Genomic DNA, 24,223 nt, shown 5'->3' on the forward strand with positions numbered 1-24,223 from the left:
CCACATTTAAAATAAATACCTCTGGGGCTTTGGATGTATACGTCCTTCCTGGGATTCAGCTTCACTGCAGTTGAACTGACAGCAAAGATCATCATCTGAATCCAGCAAATAGACAGTACCAGTGAGTGCTGTGTAAATTAATCAGCAGTACACAAAATCTGTGTTTACAATGATCTCATCAGAAGTGACCAACGCGTGGACTTTACATCTAAATCATATTAAAACATGTTCCTCTGCAGCTTTTTAGCAGGTACAACACAAACTGAGTGTCATTTCATTTACTATTTAAAGTACAGAATTTAAGTACAATTTTGATGTATCCTACTTGTACTTGTAGTATTTTCTTTCAATGCCACTTTTTTCTTCTACTTCAATAAAATCCAGAGGGACATGTTGTATAGTTTGAATTACTTAAAAAATAAGACTGTTACATAGAAATCGTACAAATGAGTTTATAACTACCCATAAAATCTACTCAACAGTAAAAACTGATAGAGTTTAAATGATTTGTAGATTCATCCATAAAGAAGTATTTCCTGGATGAAGTTTTTCGGATCTGAGTATTCTGTTTTGTTTTGTTTTTTTCTTTTTTTTTTTTGTTTTTTTGTTTTTTTATCATTTTAAGGTTTTTTAAACTTTTTGTTTGGACAAAACAAACACAGTGAAAATTAGGTACTGAAAACATAATAATAAAATTAATCCTTAATCCAAATAAATAAAATATGATCCACCCCCACTACAGTAATAAATTATAATATATTAGAATAACAGTGTAAAGTACTTTACTGCGATGGAGCAGCTATTGTTGGTTTGTTCCACTAGATGGAGCTCTTCTCCTACAAAACCTTCACTCTGACTCTCACACACAGTATCAGTGAATCTCCACCTGCTGTGTTAAAGTGTTTTTACACAAACTACTTGAGCTGCTGTCTAAATGTCAGCTCTCCAGTTTCCACCGTTTACATCCAGTCATCATGTTCTGTGACGTGATCATTACTGGGATGAAATTAACTTATCTGGAAGATGATGCAAAGTTTATCACTTGTCAGGTTTAACGTGTACGAAAATGACATTACCATCAAAAACAACATGTAGTCCTTCAAAATACACAATAAAAATATACAGAAAGTGTAATTATCCACCACAGAGTAACACTGGACAGATGTTAATGTAACAAACTGCATCAGAAAAGATAAAGATTCAAGCACAAAACCCGAGAATGAGAATCAAGGTGATACCAGCAGAAATACACTCATCAGGGGAAATTCCTGCTCTTTACTGAGTCTCTGTGGCAACAAACTCCATTTAAGCACTTTCTCAACTCGCGTGTTGCTTCTCACTGAAACCACTTCTGTTCCTTTATAAAGTCTTTTTAGCATTTGATGAAAACGTGAACGTCTCCAGATTAATCGTGCAGCTTCATCCTCGACAGGCTGAAGATTATTATAATGTAAACTGAGCGTAAACACATCCGATATTTCAGTAGATTCATGTTTGACACAGCTGTAGAATCATGTTGGAGGCTGTAGTTTGTGTATTTCTGCTGCGTTCAGAGACGTGTTAAGGTGATCACATCAGTACCTGTTAAACCTGAGGATGTTCTGACTGTTGCTGTTCCTAATAAACTCCATGTACATATTAGTAGAATAGAACAGCCACGTTTATCAGTGTTTTTTATGCTGCCGCAAACTTCCCTCTAACTGGCTCTCATGAAATAAACACCCCCCCTCCTCCAATCATCTCTCTATTAGGCGCCTGAAACTACTGATGCAACTTGTGATCCAACTCCTGTAAGAACCTCAGATGGCCAAGGTGGGAGGAATATTCATGGTTCTCGAGAAGATAACAGAAGAGCAGAGCGAGGGGGAGAGAATGAGTGATCGAGCCAGGCCTGTGTGTGTCTGTCTGTGGGAGGGGAAGGGGGCTCGAGGAGAGGAAAATCAAACCCACCCAGAGCTGTTCGTACGTCACCGTTCACATCACAGATGTTCCCACAGACACTCAGTGTGGGCTGTGGGCTGAGGCGTGTGGAGAGCCAGCATGGCTTCACTTGGCTTGTTTCTGGAGTGTGTACACGCATTATAATATGTAGGAGACACACACTGCAGAGACATTTGAAAGTAGGAGCAAAGACAAACGCTTTGTGATGCTCGTGTGAGAGCAGCCGAGGTTTCAGAGCAGCTTCACTAACACAGATGAACGTTCTTCATTAAATCTAATGGTTGTTACTTCAGGATCCAGCTGAACCTTAGTGTGTGAAACACCTCAACACTGAGCTCTGCAGATGTACATCCCCTGAAATGTAGGTTTCTACATAAAAAGGCAGAGAATAGGAGAAGTTGTGTGGGCGCTGTTTCCACGTCCATGGCAAAAAAAAGGGGAGTTGTTATTGATGGAAATTAGGTTATTTTAATAGGTGTCAGATGAAAAGAGGTTAAAACACCTTCCTCTCCAAAACAACCTGAGGTGAGAGAGCGCACAAACCACAACCTTCACTCCTAGAAGCTTTTGAAGTGGTTTTCGTGAGTACTCACAGAGACGGTTTCTTCTTCTTGTCTTTTTCACACAGACCGTCTGTCTTGTTTACACGTACGTCACCAGCTGCTTTTTACAGGACAGAAATCCCCCTCCACTCTCAGACCAGCCTCTGAGCTACTTCTCTCTCGGCCAACGGTCAAAAAAACACAGTCTGTTTTTAACACACTTCAAATATTTTCCTGTGAATTTCCTCTAATAAGTCACCTGGTGGAAAGTAACCGACTACATCTACTGTAGTACTGTACTTAGGTACAGGTACTACTACTTCATCTGCAGAATACTACAACAGTCTAAACATGACTGTGGCAAGATGATAAATGTTAGTATCAAAGTATTTTAGAGGGAACTTTAATAATCTGACAGCTGTAGTTAGTTTAAAACTCAGATTAATGACAAAGTATAATGAACTTGAATGTTTTAGTATAGAGTCATATATAAAGTAGTGATTAAAGAGACTTTAATTAGATTTTAATTAATATATAAAGTCACTAAAATCAGTTTCACGTTTACCTGCTGCAACATTTAATTGATGCTTTAATAAAGATAATTCAGTAACATAAGAAACATAAGGAATACTTGGACTGTGTAGGCGACTTAAACTGTTCAGTGCTAATGATACTTTTACTTAAGTAGAATATCTGAGTACTTCTTCAGAACTCATGAAGTCCTGGATCACAGTGTATCAGGTTACTGTGGACTGAGTACTTCTACTACTTCTACTGCAAATGTTTCTACTTTTCTTGAAGAAACTTTATTATATAATTGTATTACTTTTATGTACAACACATTAATAAAGGGAACAGATGAGTATTCAGAGTACTTCAGAGTACTTCAGAGTACCTCTCCCCTCTCAGTCTCTTCAGTCACTCTGAAACCGTTCAGTGACCCTTGGCTAAATGGAGCTGAGGCTTCATGAGTCACTCACATCAACTTCAGCGGGACTTTCCCCTCTATCTCCATGTTTTGAGCCCCTGCTGCGCCACATATTTGCCCGGTGATGTGTTCCAGAGAACCGTGTCTGACATCCATCCACAGACGCTCCTGCGCGCCCCGGCCCGGCCCGGCCCGGCCCGGACGCCCACTCTCGCCCACTGCTGTGCCAAGCGGCGTGGCAGCTTTGAAACGCCCCCGACATTCCTGAAGCCACTGTCACTTCCCCATGGCTGCAATGTTTCACTTCCAGCGACACCTCAAATATGTTTGTAGACTTGGACGCGTGAGTGTTTGGCGGTTCTGTGGTTTCTGTGAATTACTTTCTAATGACTTTCGTGTCGCGATGAATGGTGAAAAATGTTTGATCCGCTGAGTAACAGCACATGTCTCAGCTCAACAACCTCACCACATGTCTGTAGGCATGTAGCATGTAGCATGTAGCACGTAGCCACCCTTCACCTCCCGATAACAAGCTGCACTTTGCTTTGTATAAAGTTGCATAATAAGAGAAGGAAATTCCGCTGCCTCTCATCGACACAGCAGCAGGAGGGATTGAGATGAAACCAGTTTGCGCTACCTGGGCGGGGGTTCCCAGAAATCCTCCCCTGTGACGAAGTGTTCACCCACATGCCCATAAATGGAGAAGCCCGTGCGCGCACAGGAACGACCTACGTACCGAGGAGACGCTCTGTGCGTAAAAGCTCTGAGAGCAGGATGTGTTTGTGCAACAGTTTCTCTCTGGGAATAACTGTTATTGTTACTGTGGCTGGAAACAAAGTCCCCCCACTCTTTCCTCGTGTTTGTGTGTTTAAGAAAAACAAACAAGATCCGATTTCAGTTTCATTTTCAGATACTTTACTTAAATACACATCACAAATAAAAAAGACATTGTAAACATTGGACATCATCAGTTTGTCTGGATCAACCAGCAAACAAAATAATTTACACAATGAATAAAATGCAGCATTGCATGACAAGTTGCAAAAAGTACATTAATAATTCCCATTTTCTACCATTAGTCAACCCGACACAGGGGCCAGGGCCCGTTGTGCTGCTGAGTCTCAGCCTGGATGCTGCCCTGGTGTCTAGGGTTCAATGGTCCTTGGTGTCCAGCATCCGGAAGTACCATTTCTCAGTCCTTTCACCCTACACACTTGTCTACACACAGCCCTCGGCCCTGTGCTGCTGTCCAGTGCTGCGCATGCAGAACTCCAGTGTTTCTACTTTTCAGTCAGTTTCTAGTCTCTGGTTTTAAAACGCTTCCATCTTGCTCGTGAGCATCAGCTGACAGCCGCTGCTCACGTGTGTCAGGACCTTCTGTTTCAGCTGGGCGACCTGATCCCGGAGCACTGATGCGGTGTTGGAGAGCCCCGCGTTGTCGTTCTTCAAAACTTTCACCTTCTCCTCCAGCCGGGCGATGCGCTCCAGCTTGCGCCTCCGGCATTTGGTGGCCGCTAGCCGGTTCCTCAGCCTCTTGCGCTCCGCCTTGATCCTCTCCTGAGTCTCCAGGTCGATGGGGGACATTGGAGGAGAGCCGTCGCTGCTGAGGAGGTCGGGCACGGTCTGAGGTTCCTCTTTCAGGGCGACGAGCCGCTGCGGGTGGAGTCCGGAGCCGGGCAGAGCGTGCTGGAAGGGGTGCGTGGCGTGCGTCGAGGTCTGCGGGTGGCTCTGCTGGTGCGGCGGCAGGTAGCTGATGGTGGCTGTCGGGTAGCTGGATGCGGAAGAAGCGCTTGCGTTTGGGCAGTAGGCGTTGAGTGTTGTGTAGATGGGAGGCTCCGGCTGCAGAGCAGAGCCGAAGACACTAGGGGCCGCCGCCGAACACGTAACTCCACCGGCTCCGATGGACACGTTAGGTGGAGGCATCTGGTTCATCTTGTGCAGCTCGTCCAGAGCTTTCACAAACCCCTCGGCAAAGCCCTCCTGCTCATCGGTGATTCCCCGGTTGTAGAAGTACTGTGTCGGGGTGGGACTGGTGATCACACCGTTACTGTTTTGGATGATGAGCCTCTCTAGCTCTGGGGAGGCGAGCTTCAGGGACCCGACGTCTTGCTGGCCGCCTTGGTACGGGTCTGTCTCGGCTCTCAGATGGGATTTCAGGTTGCGATACGGTTCTGTCAAGTTCAAATTCATATTCTGCTTTAGCAGTTTGTAGTCGTGCATTGCTGCATCTGAGTGGCCGTAAGCCAGAAAAGAGTCGTCATGATAAAAAGGCTGTTCCATCTTTGTAGACATAAAGTCGTAGGAAAAAAGTGGAGCTTACCAGCTGCTTACAGACACAAGCTCTGGGTAATCAACAAATGTCAGTGTCAGCAGAGAGCGCGCATCAACCAGGGCTCAACAGTGTCCAGAGTCAAGCTGGAATAAGAATCACTCCAAAATCAAAAGAGTCAAAGTCCAAAGTCCAGCGAGCGGAGCTCGGTTCAGTCAGCAGGGAGCAAGTCTGAGTCCGGAGTCGCACCGAAAACACGAGTCCGGAGTCCTGTTCGTGGCTTGTTGAGGTGTGATCAGGCGGGTCAGCACCGAGCCTTTATACAGGCGCGACGCACGCCCGGTGCCGCGCGCTGATTGGCCGAGCGGCCCCGTGTCCACGCCCACAGAGGGGCGACGTCAAGTGACGCTGATGCCGGGAAGAGGCGACTGTAAACAAGCCTGTAGGCAAGAGAGCAGCGAGGAGGGATGGAGAGGGACCGAGTCACAAACAGAAAACCCACTGAGTCTGTGCTGCCTGATCTCAGGTGAACAATCAGCTGTTGGAAAAGAGCAGAGGTGGAGATTCTCCGTCAGACACAGCAGCTCCTCATTCGGAGCTGTTAAACTGGAATAAACCCAGTGCGTTTAGTGGGAATTCTCCACTGATGTGGGATTAATTAGATCTGATTTACTAGAAAACAGCAGAAACGTGCTGTTTGTTTGTTTGTGAGCCAACCTGTGGAGGAAGTCCCGATGCCTTATTTGGGCATTATGACGCGCGAGTTCCTCTCCGGTAGAGCGGGGAAGCACCGCCCACCTGGCCCCGGTCCAGCAGGTCTGAGCCCTCAGAATAAACCCGGTTTGAGTCCAGTTCAGCCTCCTCCATGAGAACACACCAGTATAAAACTCCTCTGTTGTTAACATTTTAAATTCTACTCAGTAATTTTACTTTGTACTAATACTACTAACTACTACTACTACTACTTACTATTAACACTACTACCACATCCTGCTGCCTGTTGCTCACTAATAATACATCTGTGCTTGTACTTTAAATATGTAATCTACATACTAACAGTGCAGCTTGTTCATAATATAAAAACACGACTCCCACGTGTTTTCACTACTTGTATTCACAGGTAGCTCATTAGTTCCATCATACATCAGTGTTTACTGCTCACAATCCCAAAGACTCCTTATATTTACATTAAAATAAGATTCAGTCAGACGACTGCTGCTCTCTCATCACTGTGTGATCAGACACAGAACAAACGTTTCCTCCTGACAGGTTTGTGAGGTAACGCTGATGCTGGACCTCATGACCGAGGAAACGATGTCCAACATGAACCAAACCAGTTCATCTTCCTGCAGCAGAGATTCACGTTCACTAATTCGTCCTTTTGATCTGTGAGGCCTCGTTTATTTGCTTTTACTCCACAGGTAGAAGAATTGTGGCTCCATCTTTGAGAGCAGAGGAAGGAAATGTGATTCCTCTTCACTGCACCTGTTTCAGTTGTGGAGAACGAACCTTTGTCTCCTGTTTGTAATTCTTCCAACACCCACACAGACACAGACACATGCCTGCACCAGCGTAGCTCGGATCCCTGCACAGACTGAACAGGTCAGGTAGGATGCTTCGCTTCGGCAGGCGCAAAATCCTCTCGCTGCACCTGAGGGATGAATTTCTGATTGTGATCAACAGACAAACAAAACAACACAAACATAAGAAATTTGACTAAAGACAAGGCCGCAGTAGAAAACATGATATAACTGAACTGAACATAAAGAGCACATCAGTCAGATCAGCCGTTCCCACCACTATGTGAATATTAATATTTATTTTTACATGTATTATAATATTTATTTATACAACTTAATATATATATATATATTCAATGATCAATAATATATATGCTCAAAAATGTTTTATTAATGGATTAAGATCTGTTATTGTACAACATGAAACACAACTCTCTGTCTAACATTTGAAATAATTAGCTTCTGTTTTAGCAAGTTCGACTGTTTTAATTTAAACACTTTGAGTTGTTTCAGCTACATCATTTAACAGTTTATTACTATTTTAAATGTTGACTGTTTTTATTATGGATGTATTAAGAAGAACCACACATCAAATTACAGGATGATTTCAGTCCTATTAAAGTTGTTCAGACCTCATACTGAGAAAAAAAGGCTCCATTCTTTTGGATTTGGGCCATAAAAAGTACCTTTATGTTCCACAGATTCCTTCTTCTGTCTCTCTGAACATGACTGAGGATTAAACCTTGGTCGGTTTCAACAAACTGACTGAGGTTCTGGAAGCTGTATCATGAATCTACTGACAAACAGCATCACACTGATCTGTTTATGTTGCTTCTTAACACAAATACGTTCACACCACAGTTTCCAGTTTTGGATAAAGTAGTTGTGTTGTACCCCTGGTTTGAAATCTCTCAACCCAAAATCACATTTACATGAAATCCAATAAAATCCAACATTTCAATATTTTAAGTTATGTCACCTTTGCCGTTCTCATCCACAGAGCATCAGTCTGTGTGGATTTGTCCTGTGCTGAGAAGGAGGCTGGACGTGTTTTCCCTTTGGCAGTGAGCAGTACCAGCTACATGTACATGTTGTACATATATAGACTAATTCGCTCAGACAGACCCTGTTATCATGTTTAGGCCTAAAGGGAAAACTCCTCAGCATCTTTTCAAACTGCCACAGAAAGGAGAATACAAGTGTTTACCAGGCTGGATCATCACTTTTAGGGTCTTTACTCCTGATCATAATTACCTCATCTCAGGTAATTCTCTGGCATTCAGAGCAACTATTTTAATTCTATGCCGTCTTGTCAGTCTCCATGGTTGTATGGATAAACAGAGGAAAACAACAATTCCTGGCAGTGTTATGTCTCCACTTTACCACCTCCCTTATAAATTCTATTCTCTGTGCAGCTGCCTGTTAGAGCTGCAGCCTGCTCTGCTCTGCTCTGCTTCGGTTTAGGTTTTATTCAGCGTTGCGGTGGAGGTTGACCACAGTCCCAGTGACATTTTGGCAAAGCGCAGCAGTATAGGGTCCAGAGTGGTGAGTGTTTACGGGAACACTCGTGAGGTGGCATCGTGCCATGCTGCCAAATGTTAGTCAAAAACACTCATGTTACCCAAGCAGTGGGAGAGACAAACGTGTGAACACCGGGGCAGATGCACAATGTGTTATACATTAATATGTGATTGTTTGTGTCCTGAACGATCTCCATTAATCACCCCGTCGGTTCTGAACAGTGGTGTGGTGAATTTTGAACAGATTTAGAGCTGAACAACGATGAGGTGGTTAGTTAGACAGATATCAGGTTTCAGCGACGGCTGAAAAAAGTGTCCGACATCTTAGTCACATCTTGATTAGTCACATCTCTGTTTAGTCTGTTTAGATTCAGACTAGTTCTGTTCACTCGAGTGTACAACATCCTGATCTTCTTTCTCCAAAATCCCTACTTATTAGCAGAAACGGCTTTAGGACCTTGTGTTGTTGATGTTTGTTTTTTATGCATATTTCTGGGCAAACTTTCAAAGAGTTCGAGGGCAGGACAAGCCGCTTGGCAACACACTCGATTTTAACAGCCGGGATCACATGGACGGGTGCCAAAACCAACAGAGTGTTACCTGCTGTTGTTCCTGGGTGAGTTTGGGAAAGGCAGGGCCTGAGGGTGGAAGGAAGCTGTTTACCGTAAGATTAAGCAAAGTGTGTGTGTATATGCGTGTGTGAATAAGCACGTATATCACTCAGGGTGGAGTGTTCATGGGTGGTGAATGTTTTTAACCACAATTTGAACATCTGCATGAAGAGAGGAGATAACAAAGATAAGCACTTTGGTGGAATTTCTTAATCTATTGTGTCTCACACAGTTTAGATGTCAGTGAAGTGACTTCTGTTTGACCTGTAACACATAACGTAGGTTGAATCTGCGTCATTTTGAAACTTCTAGTCCAAAATTGAAGATGTTCGACTTTATTCTAGTGCATAACCAAATGGAATGAAGCACATTTCTTCCCTTCTCACTCACATTTTATCACCAACACGGGAAAATCCCCCTAATTTCTTCGCCCCATAGACTCTGTCTTTTAACAAAGCAGGCTTTCACAATAAGATGCTTATGTTGGGGACTGAGCTCTCCTCACCTCCTCCTCTCAAACCGTCCCATTGTTCCTCACCACCTCTGCACAACTCTTCTTTTGTCGGAGCCGGGCAGCAGCCTGCTTGTCGTTCTCCACAGTGCAGGGCCCTTTTAGTCAGCGGGACGGCTCCATCTGTGTGACTCAGACCAGCTAGGGCAGCAGGGGCCAATCAGAGGTCAAAGCCCAGAGCTCACGCCTCACTTCAGAGCCTTTCCACTGACCTTCACAACTCCTCCAAACACCCACTCAGCAGAAAAGAGTTGGGGTTAGAGCAGGGAGAGCGGGTGGACGGGGCGAGGGAGAAAGCCAGCTCAGTCAGATGAGGTTTGTTTGTGAAGTGCCCTCTTGACAGAGACGCTGACTCCTTCGTTTGGACATAATGGGGCCTCTCATCCGTAGTGGTGCTGTTCTCCTTTGTGACTGAGTCCAGTTTATTGCCACGTCTATTAATAGAGTGATCCATCATCATTTATATCATCATCATCCTCATCAACATCACATGATGGCCTGATGGTGTTTTCCTCCACTTCACTCTGCGAATATAAAATGGTTCATCCACTTAACACTTGATCCTCATCCAACCTTCGTGTGCCACTAATTTGAAGACTAAAGTTCATGAGCATCGTTATGGGAGTAAAATGATTATTGAGGTCATGAAATCTCATTTATTTTTAAGAGAGACTGAAATTGTCCTGCTGTGACCTGTTCGTATGAGGACATATTTAAAAAAGAATCACATTTTATGTGAATATAATACCGGATCATTTCATTGTTCCTGTGATGATGAGGATTTATTGTTGTCATTGTTGCCTTGGAAGCGGCAGTGATGAGTTTTCTCCAGTATCTGTTGGTAGGACCAGAACAATATATCTCAACAACTGCTGGATTAGTTTTAGAAGAGTTAAACATGGATAAATTCAATTTAATTATCATCTGGTGATATTTCAACTCGTCACCATCATCATACGTTTATTTGTTTAATACGTGCAAAACTGACATGTTAGCATGCTGACATGCTAAACTAAGATAGTGAACATGCTCCATCATCCATGAGAGAGACGTGTGAGAGAAGAGGATGGAGAGGACAGGGTTAAATGGAGGCAGATGATTGGCTGTGGTGACCCCCGAAAGGGAACAGCTGAGAGGAAAAGAAGAAGAAGACATTATTTAACTACTTATTGAAATTAAAACAGATGAAAGTGTAGCTGCCTTTTTTCCAGCAGGACAACTTGGGGTTTGTTGTTTGATGTGAACAGAGGGAGCTCAAACCGCTGCCCCTGTGATAAACATCCACCCTGCTCTACCTCCTTAAGCACAATCACCCACTGGGACCATGTATGTGGGCAATTTTCTACCCACCCGCTGGTTTTTGGTCGGTTCTCCTGTAATTTAGATCCCATCTGGATTCACGTTCTTGTATTTTGAAGTTAATCTGTGTGAAAATAAAGGAAGTCAGAACTGTTTTTGTTAATTTAATAGATGGAAACGTGCGGGTCTATTTGACGAAGTAGCTTGTGAGGTCTATTTCCTAGTAGATGTTTTTCCCTTCACCTCAATCTGAACCTGACCTTCACTTTAACCAGTCACCTCCGCCTGCTCCCAGGTTTAGAGGATGGAAAAATCAACAGAACACATCAGATGTGCACTACAGATAAGTACTGCTATTCATTTTTTAGTCCTCCTGAACGTCCGGGTCTCTTACACGCCACATCCTGCCACATCCTGATTTTAAAATTGCAGCTCGGAATCACAAGCTAAATTACCAAGGAGCACAGTAAATATTTTATTCTCCACCTCCCCCTGTAGTGATAATCCTGTCCAAATGAAGCTTTAGCTTTTTCTATTAGACACAGTGACAGACACATGCAAGACTGAAAAACACTGCCAAAGCAGAATAAAAAAAGATCTTGTTAATCTTATGTGAGGAGATAGTTGGAGGGAAAAGACAGCGCCTACGCCCATGCCCGTGGCAGTGTACCCAGGGAGTGCACAACGCAGAGAAGTCCAAACGAGCTGTAGTGGAAAATCTGTCATCTGCAGACACGTTTTCTATTAGATGTCACTGAATTTCTCGTTCGTCTGTTCTGTGCCACGAAATCGCTGCTGACACCAAACTTCTTTTCATTTCTGCAGTTTTTCCAAGTAAAAGTCCAAACCTTTGGTCATTTTAGGGTCAGAAAAAGGGCATCTCGGCTCTTACTTCCCCTGCAGTGAGCGTGTGCATCAGCCCATTCTGGGCTTGTCACAACCTCTTGCTCACTTGTTTATGATAAAAAGTGGGGAGGGGGAGGCAAGCCTGTCGGGCAGCCGCATGGTCTCACGCACAGTGCTGTCCATGGCTACGGTCACTAAGAGGACTCGGACATCTCCTCGGCCGTGTCGCGTGTCCATCGTGCTCGGTGAACCTGAAACAGCCCGTGAGAGCTGACTCAAGGATCCGACCAGAGAGAGAGGAAGCAATAGGAAAACAGTTAGTCAGTCAGAAGTGTGGGTCACCGATGTTAATGCCAGAGGTCAACACGTTTGGCTGTGTCTCATGGTTTATCTACATCTGCCCTGAGCTCTTCCTCCCTTCCCTCTTACTCAGGAACATACAAACTGGTTAATGACTGCTCTTAACGACCGTGCTCTGTTCAGACTGATGTGTTAAAAGCTCGGGAGCCTGTAGCGCAGGAGGACATTCAGCATAACAGAGGGGAATGTGAGGGTGAGGTTTTTTTGGCATGAGAGAACAATTGGCTCCAGATCAGTGTGTGTGTGGAGGAGGGCAGGGATTAGCTCACATTTTATCCTCGTAGTCTTGAAGTGGCAAAATAAAACACTGCATGAATTCCTCTTCTCCACCAAAGTCGATGCACATTTGATCCCCCTTGGCGTCTGCCAAGCTTCTTTGAGATTTTTCTTTTGAGTGGGTCTTCCTAGTTATGGTTTGGCTCCGTCAGACAGCCACAGCGGCTCTGCTATGTGTGTGCGTTGGCTTTTGGTTGCCACATGGTTCAAACATGGCTTTGGATTTTATTAAAACAAAATACCTCCTGAGTATTCCCATGTCATCCTCAGTAGATCAAGAGCTTTCAGAACAGATTCCGACCCCAAAACCATAAGATACTTGAACTCCTTCAGCTGGGGAAGCAAACCAAACTTGTTCCAACAGACTTTGGCTCAGACTTTGAGGTGCTGGCTCTCACTCACACTCTGCTGTGAAGCTCTCCGGTGCATGTTGAAGGTCGCGGTCTGAGAGAAAGGAGCATCAGACTGACAGGTGGATTAGTTCGGGTGTTACACTGTGAAAGCTTTGGATTTACCGTAAACAGCAGGCCAGAAAAATACCTGTAGCACAACTCAGCTGATAAGAGATTCAACATCAGCTGACTCCTGTCTATGGGTTTTTCTTGGCTGCTGTTTATGGAGACGCTTGTGGACCACTGTTCGGAGTTCTTTGGATTTACCTTTCACTCTACATTCGACCCTCCCTGTGGTGATGAGCTTTGGGTCGTGACGGATAGTTTGTAGTTTGCAAATAAGAGCATCGAAAGGAGCCAGTTTAAAGTGGTTCAGACTGGTTTTTGTGGACTTGTCCAGCTGGTAGTAGACGCTGAACATGTGGGATTAAGATGAGAGAGACTTCGTGATCCCCCAGCAGGAGCGGAGGAGAGGGAAAGGTGGACTACTTGGCATAATCTGCAACTACCACGACCCGACTCTGGATTCAGGAAATTCCTGAGCAAAGACCATCTGATCAAACAAGATATGAATGAAAAGTTTAATGAAGAATACAACAAATGTGCATCTGGCAGATGGAGCAATGATGGAGGGGGGAACAGGATGACCATGCAGGATTGCAGCTGTGCTGTGGTGTGAATGGAATGATGGCTGCGGTGTGGGGAAGGTTTTTTTTATCAGAGACAACAGAAGACACAAGGGAGGGTGGATGCAGACGATTTTCAGAGATGTGAAGGGGCCAGTTAGAGGTGTGGTCCAGCTCCTGTGTGTGTGTGAGACACTCCCGTCACCGTCAGCAGTTGTTAAATGTCTGTGTTGAGTCTCATCTTCAGTGTCTGGTCCACTTCCTGGTTTCCCTCCTGGTTGGAGTCCAAATAAATACAGCAGAAGCTTTTCAGTGTTGGACTCCAGGACGTCAGAGCGCAGGTTGAAACAGATCAGGGAATCCCTTCAGGGGTGGATATGACTGACGGGAAGGTCGTGAACTCTGTGAGAGTGACGTCACTGGTCTAAAGGTGAAGAAATGCAGTTTGATCGAGTTCAACAAAGTGAGTCACACACTCACACCCTCAGACGGCGTAAATAACAACAAACAGCCGTGTAACATGTGTCAGTTTATTACTGAGCAAGTGTGACAAAAATCCACAGGCACTTTTCTCAGGTTACAGACAGTTCAGAGAAAAAGAGCAACGACAGCAGATTCTGGGGGCAAACGCTCACATGCAGGTTTTACTGTCAACACAAAACCGCAGATTTTTTGACTGTGTCTGCAACTCCTGGTCTCTCAAAGCCTCGGGGAGCCTTTGCGTGATCCTGTAACTGAGCGCCATTCCCGACGCCCGGGACACGTCTTAAACAAGCCTGGACATGGACGCCCTCGAGTGAATCAGTGCTGGTAGAAATCATCCAACTCCCCCACAAACACCCACATATTTTATCCACACACACACACACACACACACACACATTCACTGACTGCACTCTCGCTCACACTCTTACTCACATGTGTAAATACACTACAGCTGGGGCACCACCTTCTCCACAGCTTGAACTGAACACACACACACACACACACACACACACCTCTCACCCTGTGCCTCAGACGTGTTTTCTGTATCTCACCTCAGCTGACAATTACTGTTTGCATGTTTCTGCGCTCGGACAATGATCCCGTGAAGAATAGATGCCTGGGTTGGTATTAGGAGACAGTTCTGCTGGGTGGAGGCATGTTGAGACAACCACAGGGAGCTCAATTAGCAGTTCGTGGTCTGTTATGTGGCACGCTAATTACCTCACGTTTAATGTAGTTTACCTTAAGTAGTGCGTTTAGGAAGCCCTGCTCCAAATATAGAGTCTCTGGGCAATTTGAGAGTCTCGTTTGGTCACAAATTACTGTTTAATTGTTTGCATGGCGCAGTTGTTTACTAGTTTCAAGGAGGGAGCGTAACTCAGTAGATTCCAGGAGTTTGAACACTGTCACAAATCAAATGTGCTGAAACTTGTGTGTTTTTAATCACTGTTTTTCCACTGGAGGAGAACACACCAAGGAGCTCCTTCCTCTGACGTCTCTTCAGCAATACAGTAGATTTAACTGACAGTGACCTGAGGACAGGTACAGTAGGTTAGCAACAAATAAACTGTGTTTACGAGTCCATAAGAGGATGTTGTGAATGATGAACAGATGTAAAACACACAAACTGAGGCACTGATAATATTCATGATGGAAAACTATAATGTGACATTTTTAAGGAAACTCTTTGTATAGTTGAGTAGATAACACTCATCTCTGTACAGCAAATATGATCATTTCACCTTCTGCAACAAAGCAAATAAACAGCATTTAGGACAGTTTAGAACTGTATTAACATCTACCAGCTCCTAACAATCACTCTGTGTGTACGTGTCAAACTAATGTTTCACCTTTCAACCAAACCTGTGAAGCAAAAGAAAGAAAGAATAAAAAACTGCTGCAGCATCAGAAGCCGTCACATGTTTTTCCCTGAAGTTAAGAACAAACAGCATCTCCCCCCTTCATATCTCACTCTGAAAGTTTGGACTTAGTCATCTTCACAGTGCCTGTAAAACAGTTCGCTGCTGTGTCATTCCTCATCGCCGTGCCACTCTGTGTCCCCGTTTATTAGCACTTTTACCTCCAAACGGATGAAAAAGGCCTTTCTGCAGAGTTTGAATCCATCTTAAAGAGAATATATACGCAGAGTTCAGCTGGAGCCTCTGAGAGCTCCGTGCTGGATTTGATGTTTCTTATTTTTACATGTGAAAATGGAGAGTCAGGTTTTAATGGGGGCTTTTGCTCGATGTTTCACAGTAAAGTGCGAGGACAGAAATAGCTAAACAATGCCTGCCGGCTAGAGGCTCGCATCCATAATGACCCCAGCCTTGTGATTGAAGAGGCCCCTCTAAAAGGCAGAGCAGGTGGAAGTGTAGGTGGTCTCCCCCCGCCCTGCAGCACTCTGCTCACGCTGCATATGCGCACACAGCTGCCCGCAGGAACACGGCTGGTGTGTGTGCCGCTGCAGTTTTCACTTCACTCCCTCACTCACACAAATATAGAGCAGAGTCATTTCACACGTTCTGGCTCCCAGACCCCCTCCTCACACCAAATGGATCAGATCACTGTTTCACTCTTGCTGCTCCTTCTTCATTCTCTATCGTGGTCCCTCTGTAGATTTACAGGTGTTCTAGTGGGAGTTAAACTCTCTGCACTTGTTCCTCTGAGCTTCTCTCAGTTTATTCTACAGTTATTATTGCAGCTCTGTCTGAAGCTGCGTCCACCTGCAAGATTCGCTCATAAAAACACAGCAACCGTAGAAGTCGTCAACTTTCTCTTCTGCTGTGAGTAATAATGAAAGTTGTACTCTCATCTCATTGACGCTCTGAGGCGACGGTGCGGTGCAAGTGACTGTTTGTGAGTATCTCCATTCATCTATTTGAAACGCTGCAACGCCCCATGAGACTGAAGGGTTCAACCGAGTTTCAGATGTAGAAAAACACGACGGTGTCTAAATCTTATAACTGACTTTTCAGTCTTTCACGTAGATGTGAAGTCAGTTTCTCACATTGATCACTGCTCCAACCATGTACATGTGTCCAACTTTCATGTGATGCTGTCTGGATGGAGGCTCCTCTGAGACGGTGCACACTCACAATCTCCTGAACATCCTGAACACATGTGTGTCATAGAAATTCTGGTTACTGACAAAAGGGTGTGGATGTTGTTTTGTAGATGACTGCATGCAGGCACGATGTGTACATGCACGTACACTCAGGTACAGGAATACTAAGAATTGTTTTTGAATGCGTAAACAAAACAAAGCATTTCAGAAGAAAGCTGACTGGATTTCCCGTCACTAGATATCTGTATCAACAAATATTAAAAAATACTGAGGCCATTAAGCAGTTTGTGAAACCCTACAGACCTACAAACGTTGCTGTAATCTGATGGTTTTTGTAGAAGAAAAAAAAACCCAGGTCACAGGAAATGATGCTTATTGATATATTTCCACTGTTGGCATTTAGGTAACATCTAAGGAGAAAGGCGTCAACGGACGTGCAGCAGACACAGGACAGTCGATGCATCCGAGTTTCTGACGATCAGTGGAGAAAACGAACCAGCTGAACTGTAACTGCAAGAGTACAGAGTAATCTGCAGAGTAATAGAGAATAGAAAATAGGCCCCTCACACAAACACTGTAGGGGCCCAGACCTCCTGTAAAGACCCCGTGAGACGAAACACTCCACCAACGAGGCCGTCGTGTTGTCTTGGTGTCTCTTTTTGTCTTTTTCTTCCATCTTTAACGTCATTTCTTATCACTGGGATCATTTTGTGTCTGTTTTTGCTTTTTTTATCTCTTTGTGGTTATTATTTCATTTGCATCCTCTTTCGTTAATTTAGCATGTTTGATTGTACGTCTTGGATTTAGATGAGACCAGATTAAATCTAATCTTTAGCATAAAAACTGGAAAACTGGTCCCGGCCCGAGTTACAGAAGCTGATGTCTGCTGCTGGTCCCCACTCAGAAATAGTCCCACGCACCCTGAAAACCACAGTCTGACTTTATTTGATGTGATTTTTAAACTGGATGAATGTTGAGTGTGTTATTAAGCCGACTGATGTCTGTCAGTCCAGTCACGTCTCTCTGAGGAATATTTTCATATCTGGTAATTTCACATCTTGTGCCGATGCAGGAGGTAGAGGACATGAACTTCATGATAAAGTTTCCTTTTTAATTACCTGTAACCACAATCTTAACCACATCTTTAAAGTAAATTATTTGTGTTTGCCGTGACCTTTACCTTGACCTCTCTAGAAGCTGGTGGCTGGCAGCCAGCTACAGCGGCTCCTCTGTGAGTGTGTGTGTCGTTGTTTCTGGAAGTTTTCACGTCGTGTGATATTTCTACAGTAACAGGAGGATGTAGACCTACTGGATCTTCCTGATCCCTGTGTTCGTTTGTGTTCCAGCATTATTTACACAGGGCAACAAGTAGCCTGCTATTAGCCCTGCATGACTCAGGCTGCTCCGAGGACAAATACCTGAAGTCCACCAGGAGACCTGTAATCTAGCAGGAGAAGTGCGGACCTTCCCTTACCTTAGCTTTTATGTTTCCTCACCTTCTCTCTCCTCTATCTCCCTCACGATCCGTATTTACAACATGCACCTGTGCTTCAGCTCCTTCACAATAAAAAAACAAAGCGCGCTATCTCTGCTTCGTCCCTCACGTAACACAAACCACCTTGCCAATAGCCTTGATCCGAGGCTCCGTGTGCTTGCAACCACATTTGCTCACAGCAGGAGCAGTGCTTCAGACTGATGCATGCGTGAGTGCAGCCACTTAAACTGGGCTATTCAAAGCCATGTGGTCCCAGCAGGTGCCTCTTCTACCCTCTTCTCTCTTCCTTCACCTCTTCCTCCCTCTCCTCCTGCTAGCTAGCCGTAACCATCCACCCACATCCGTGTATCATTTATGAAAGATCAGAGAGCAGAACAACGTCCTGAGGCAAATCATGTGCAGCATCAAACCCAATCACATCTGCACTGACTCTTTCACACCGGTTGTTTCACTCGCTCAGCTGTGGCTCATGTGGTAATGAATGGATGTTATCTAACGCCTGTCAGGCACTTTTCAACCTAGAGTTTACATGTGGCAGCAAGAAGGAAGTTGTATTTAAGCTATTAGTATTGCCTGCAATTTTTGCATCACTTTTTTATTCACATTCTCCCCATCAGGACCCAACTAACCCCTATGTCCTTCCTTTCAGACGTTACTTCCTGTGCTGCTGCTGCGGTAGAAAGGTTTTCACACAGGATGTTGAGGGGGCAGAGAGGATGTTGAAATTCTGATCGCATCCTGTGGTCGTGTATGTTTGTGTCTATTCGTGTTTGTCATTTATTTCAGTGGAAGTCACAAAATGATAAATGACAATTGTATAAAGTCTAATGTGTGAGCCGATTGTGCCTGTGATAGGCTTCCAGCACCGACGGGCATCAGAGGACACACAGCTGTACAGATTATTAGCGTCTCATTTTCCACAGGTCAGCCTTTCTAACTCCTACCAGTTTGTCACAACTGAGGTGTTGTGTTTCTGTGGGTGTATTGTATGTTTGACAAATTCCTCATGAAATGATTGCAGTGTTTTACCAAATGTTAACATCTACTGCAAGAACATAACAGTTTTCTCAAAAAACGAGATTTGATTTGTTGCTGTGTGACTTTTCCCTGAGGGGGAAGTATCTACGTACATTTACTTATGCAATACATGTAAATCTTCTACTGTAGTGTTTACGTAGCCACTGAAAGGAGACACAGTGTAACCGTGCATGTGCACACATGCGTGACAATCGCAGGTGTACTACAAACAGCCCTGCATAACCGTACTCTTCAGAATTCAGTATGATCCTAAAATAAGACTTAAATCATCTCTGGTGGGGAAATAATGAGCTGGACAGTTCTGTTGGATTCCAAACATGTGATCATAAAAACAGTGAATAAACTTTGACCAGCTGCAGCAGTGAAGTGATGAATACGTTAATGCAACAATAATTCTAATCCTACAATATCTGAAAATCATTCCTGTCTAACAGGTGCTTTTATTTTTGGTTCCTTTCGTTTATTAAAGTGTATTAAATAACATTTTGAATGCAGGACTTGGAGCAGAGGACTCCACTTCTTCCGCCTCTGCCAGTCTGCAGTAGTGTGCACAGATTTCCTAAATTGTAGAGACGAAGCAAAAATCCTCTCATACTCTGTGCACGGGGTTGGGTTTAGAATTATTGCAATGATGAACTGTTTAATTATACCAGAATCACCTGTCACTGCTTTGTTTTAGAGGCTCCACCCTGCAGACGTCCTACTACACCGTCCCTCAACAGCAACAGCCATGACCTCAGATGGAACTACTCATGCATGTTGTTTTTTGAAGTTGTGTGGTATAATATCTGTGTCAGGAGTTGGATGTCATTTTTACATTTTTATTTCTCAGAATAAGACCACAGCTTCCACACACCTTCACGCTTCCTGCCACGAAGAGAGTGATGTTACACATTCTCCCCACACAACACCTCCACTTCCACAGCTAATGGTGAAGTCAACACATTGCAAAGTATCACATGACAGGAATTTGGTGGAATCTGTGTAAATGAAGATGTTTTGTCAGTTGATTTAACCTAAAGTACACGCTTGTTATTCTTTTTATTTTTTTTGGTATAAAACACGTTTTAACGTGAGATCTTCTGATTTAAAATGACGAAAGTTCAAAATAAAGACATGACACTATTATCAATCTTGTTTCTGTAGCTGCAAGAAACAGTTCATGATGGAAACTTGCTGTGTGTCTTTAATGCATCTTAAATCAAGTGAAGGTCAAATAAAGTGTTTAATTGTGTTATAATTAACGAGTGACTTCAGGTGCTGTCTTTGTTCTGACTCTGTCTTAGTTTTTAGTTGTTCGTGTCATGAACAAAAAGTGTAAGAATAAGATCAGGGTTCAGCTGTGAACACTGGTTGGGGCCTGCGAATAGAGAATTTGTTTACTGCCAGACGTGAAGAAAGTCTCTGTCTTTAACACGTAATAATCTGAAGACAGATAAAAAACGAGAATGACTTGACCCAGCTGGAGAAGAGTACATGTATGTAAATAACATGATCAATACAACACACACAAAGAATTACCCACTAATGTAAAAGAGTCCTCGGAGAGGTTCAGCCGTTTCAAGTCCACATCACAGCAGCAGCTCTTCCACCTCAGGCGCTCTGCAGAGGCACCACCACGAGCTTCCTCACTGGATGCGTCAGATCCATCAGATCTTCCCTCCATCAGGATATGTACAGAAAGCAGTGCAGCAAACACACGACTGTTTCAACTGCAGCCATTGTGCAGAAGGTACCACAGTCTCAAGGTCCAGGACCAGCAGGCAGCTTTTCCCTACCAACCCTCATTCTGCTGACACACGGTTGCATGTTATATAATAATATATAATATAATAATAAATAATTCTTATCTCCTGTGATTTTATACTTTTATTCTTCTGCTTTTTATCAGATCTTCCAATTTCATACTGATTCTTTATTAGTACTTTCTGTTCCTGTAATTCATACATTATGACGTGCAAAACCAAAGCTCGCTACTCTGCCCTACTTGTATAGTGGGAAGTAAAGATGAGCCCACAGCTGTGTAATCACTTAGGATAAAATAGGTAGAGAGACATCACCAGACCCACGAGCAGAGAACAGGAAAAAACAAACACAATGAAACAGAAAGACAGACTGACGGGCAGCAGCAGGTAAGCATGCAGGCAGACAGCAGCGAGAGAAGGCCGACAGGAAGGATGCAGACCCACAATAGCTCGTCTGCCAGAGAGCCAGAAGAACAGCGAAATAGGAAGAACTTGATAAAAAGAAAGGAAGAACGGGAGCTCCGAGGTCAGACACAAACCTCAGACTGGAATACTTCACAGTTTTTCCTCCAGTGCCATTGTTGCTGAGGCCCGAAAGTCGACAGACGGCCTCGGTGGAAACAGGAGAAAGGTCGAGTTTTCTTCCAACAAAGGGCCATTGAGTCAGAGGTGGTTGTGTGGCAGCGCCTGCAGATGATACTAGAGGCTTTTACAGGAACGTCAAGAATGTGTGTTTAGTGTGTGTTTAGTGTGTGTGTGTGTGTGCAGCATGGGGGAAAACGAGTGTGGGTGTACTCTGAGCCCTAGGAATAGCATTTGCGTCGTAAATGCTCTGTTTAAAACAATCAATATCCACTCTGGTTTATACGCAGCATAAGAGCATGAAGTGTGTGGTTTGATGTGTGTGTGCACTTACATGATGGGAGCCCTGATGCGGCAGGGTGAGGATGCGTGAGCGTGTGTGTGGGCTGCAGGGCCACCCTCTGATCGTCTCCTTGGCAGCCGCTGAGTTGAAGTGCTCTCTGGGTGCTGAAGAGGCCTCCCAGAACCAGAAGAGACACACACACACTCTCCAAACTCTTTATCAGAGCTGACAGCATCTTTTTCTTGTCTACACTGGGGCAGCATAGCCTAGATGCATCTGTGCAACTTTGTGCCATGTTATGATGCACACACACACACACACACATGCACAGATCCATGTACATGAAGATATGAACCCAACCCAGCTCCCTCCCTCCCCTCTTCGCCTCCCCTTGCGTTTGATGTGGTCTTTGGAGAACCATGTTTAAAGAAATTCTTCTCCAGCTTTGAAGTCGCTCTGTGTTTCCCACTCTCTTTCTGCGAAGTTTCCTCTTTTATCTTGTGCCTGTGTGCGAGTTGGGAGGGAAACAGGCCGGCGTGGAACAAGATACTTGCCCCACATATGCTGTGCACCATGTGTTGTACCTGTGAACTCGAGAAGTTTCTCAAATAGCAGCTATTGTTTCCTGTACGATACGGGTATATCCCCCATCTCTTGCCAAAACACTGCGGTCGCTTTCGACAAAGAGCTCCTCTTCAAACATGCGCCTCAGGAGCGAAGTTTTGATGTCATTCCAGGCATGTATCAAACACTGTTTGTGAGGGAAGCAGCACTTAGCTACGTCTGGTATGCTGGGTGTCATTACGGCTTCGTGCTCTACAAAGACACAAATACTTCAAAGCTTTCATCTGTAGCTAAAAGACTCACATCTCCACTCACTCATACTGTATAAAAGTCAACCACCAGACGGCACAGAGCTGAAAACCCGCTCTGCAAATGTGCAAGAACAAATGATCCACTCATGCTGACGTGCCCTTTTTCAGGGAGCGACATTACAACACGTTTGCTTGGATATGTTCATGAGAATTAAAGACATGATGTGATGCAGGAGTTGCAACACTCTGAAAAAACCCAGCAGGCTACAGACCGAACAGCAGCAACTTCAAAATCCAAATGTTTACTGAAGTATTAGTTTTAAAATGTAAAAAAAGGTTCTCGTGTTGCAGAACTGCACATTTCACATGACTGTGTACTTGATTACTGGATTAATATGATGTGTTCATCACCTTAATGTTTGCAGCTGCTACTAAAGCTGGAGATCGTTATTTCTGCAGCTGAGGAAGAAGAGAAGAGAAACTTTAAGCACCTCTTCACTTGTTGGCTAAAGTGTTTTTATTCCTCCACCACGTGTTGGGCAGCTCTGACCAGTAGGTCAGGACGTTCCACACACAGCTTTAAACATGCTGACGTGAAGAAGAGATGATGATGATGATGATGATGATGATGATGATGATGATGATGATGATGATGATGAGGTGAAATTGTGAAACGCAGGAAAATTTGTAGGGCTGTGGTAACATCACACCTGCTTCACGATGTGAGAAAAGAGATGAGAAGTGTAGAAACTGCTACAAGTTCTTAGTTACTCGTCAGAAGTAACTTAATCAAACACAATTTAACATCGGTGCAGATACTGAATTGAACCCAGCTGATTAGGACGTGAAGGGATGGAGCCTGTGAATTAAAGCCAGCTGTGATGCTGCATTTATATCAATGACAGTGTAAAGACACAACGTAGGTTAGTGGATGAAAGAGTTCATGTTAGGCTTCAGTTCAGGTTTATATTTTATTCTCAGGCTCCACTGATGATTTGTAATTCATGCTGTAAATCCTCTTTATACAACAGCTCCTCTGACCGTGAAACTAAAGCGCCTGGTTTGAGCTGAACTCCAGACGTCTGGTTCAATCACCTTGGTTCAGGTTAGAGAAAGATCATGGTTGTATTGTCTCAGGTCACTGTTAAGTTGATCTTCTTCTTCTTGTTCTCTAAATACATGTGTTTACCTACTAATCAACATCGTTACCTTAACAGAACAAGTCATCGGGCTGCAGCCGGGCTCGCTCTCAACCAGATGTGTAAATGCAGTTTAGTTCAGGAGACGAGGTTGAACTGGGAGTTCAGCGAGGACCGTTCTGAGAACTGTTTACCAACGGGAACGCCGTGGAGGTCAGAGTGAGCCTGATGTCCACTTCAGGGCCACTTTATTGTCATTAGGGATTCGGCCGCCACCATCACCCATACTTTCCTCCATGGCAACACGGACAGACAAACAGGAAGCAGCTGTTGCCAGGGAAACAGCCAGAAGGTCTGCATAGAGTGAGTGAGGTAAGAAAAGACAGAGAAATGTGGAGGGAAAAGGATTTCTGTGGTGGTGGAATCTAATTAGACT

The 24,223-nt window shown here is 44.2% G+C and overlaps 1 protein-coding gene across 1 annotated transcript; it reads right to left on the bottom strand.

Annotated features, from left to right (window-relative positions):
* Positions 1 to 4,303: 4,303 nt before the first annotated feature.
* junbb (JunB proto-oncogene, AP-1 transcription factor subunit b) lies at positions 4,304 to 5,983 on the bottom strand. The gene has a single exon (XM_026349020.1). It carries the CDS (start codon positions 5,701 to 5,703, stop codon positions 4,723 to 4,725), a length of 981 nt encoding a protein of 326 aa, XP_026204805.1. The 5' UTR covers positions 5,704 to 5,983; the 3' UTR covers positions 4,304 to 4,722.
* Between the last annotated feature and the right edge of the window lie 18,240 nt (positions 5,984 to 24,223).

This window comes from Anabas testudineus, chromosome 8 (genome assembly GCF_900324465.2).
Source record: "Anabas testudineus chromosome 8, fAnaTes1.2, whole genome shotgun sequence".
NCBI classification, from domain to species: domain Eukaryota; kingdom Metazoa; phylum Chordata; class Actinopteri; order Anabantiformes; family Anabantidae; genus Anabas; species Anabas testudineus.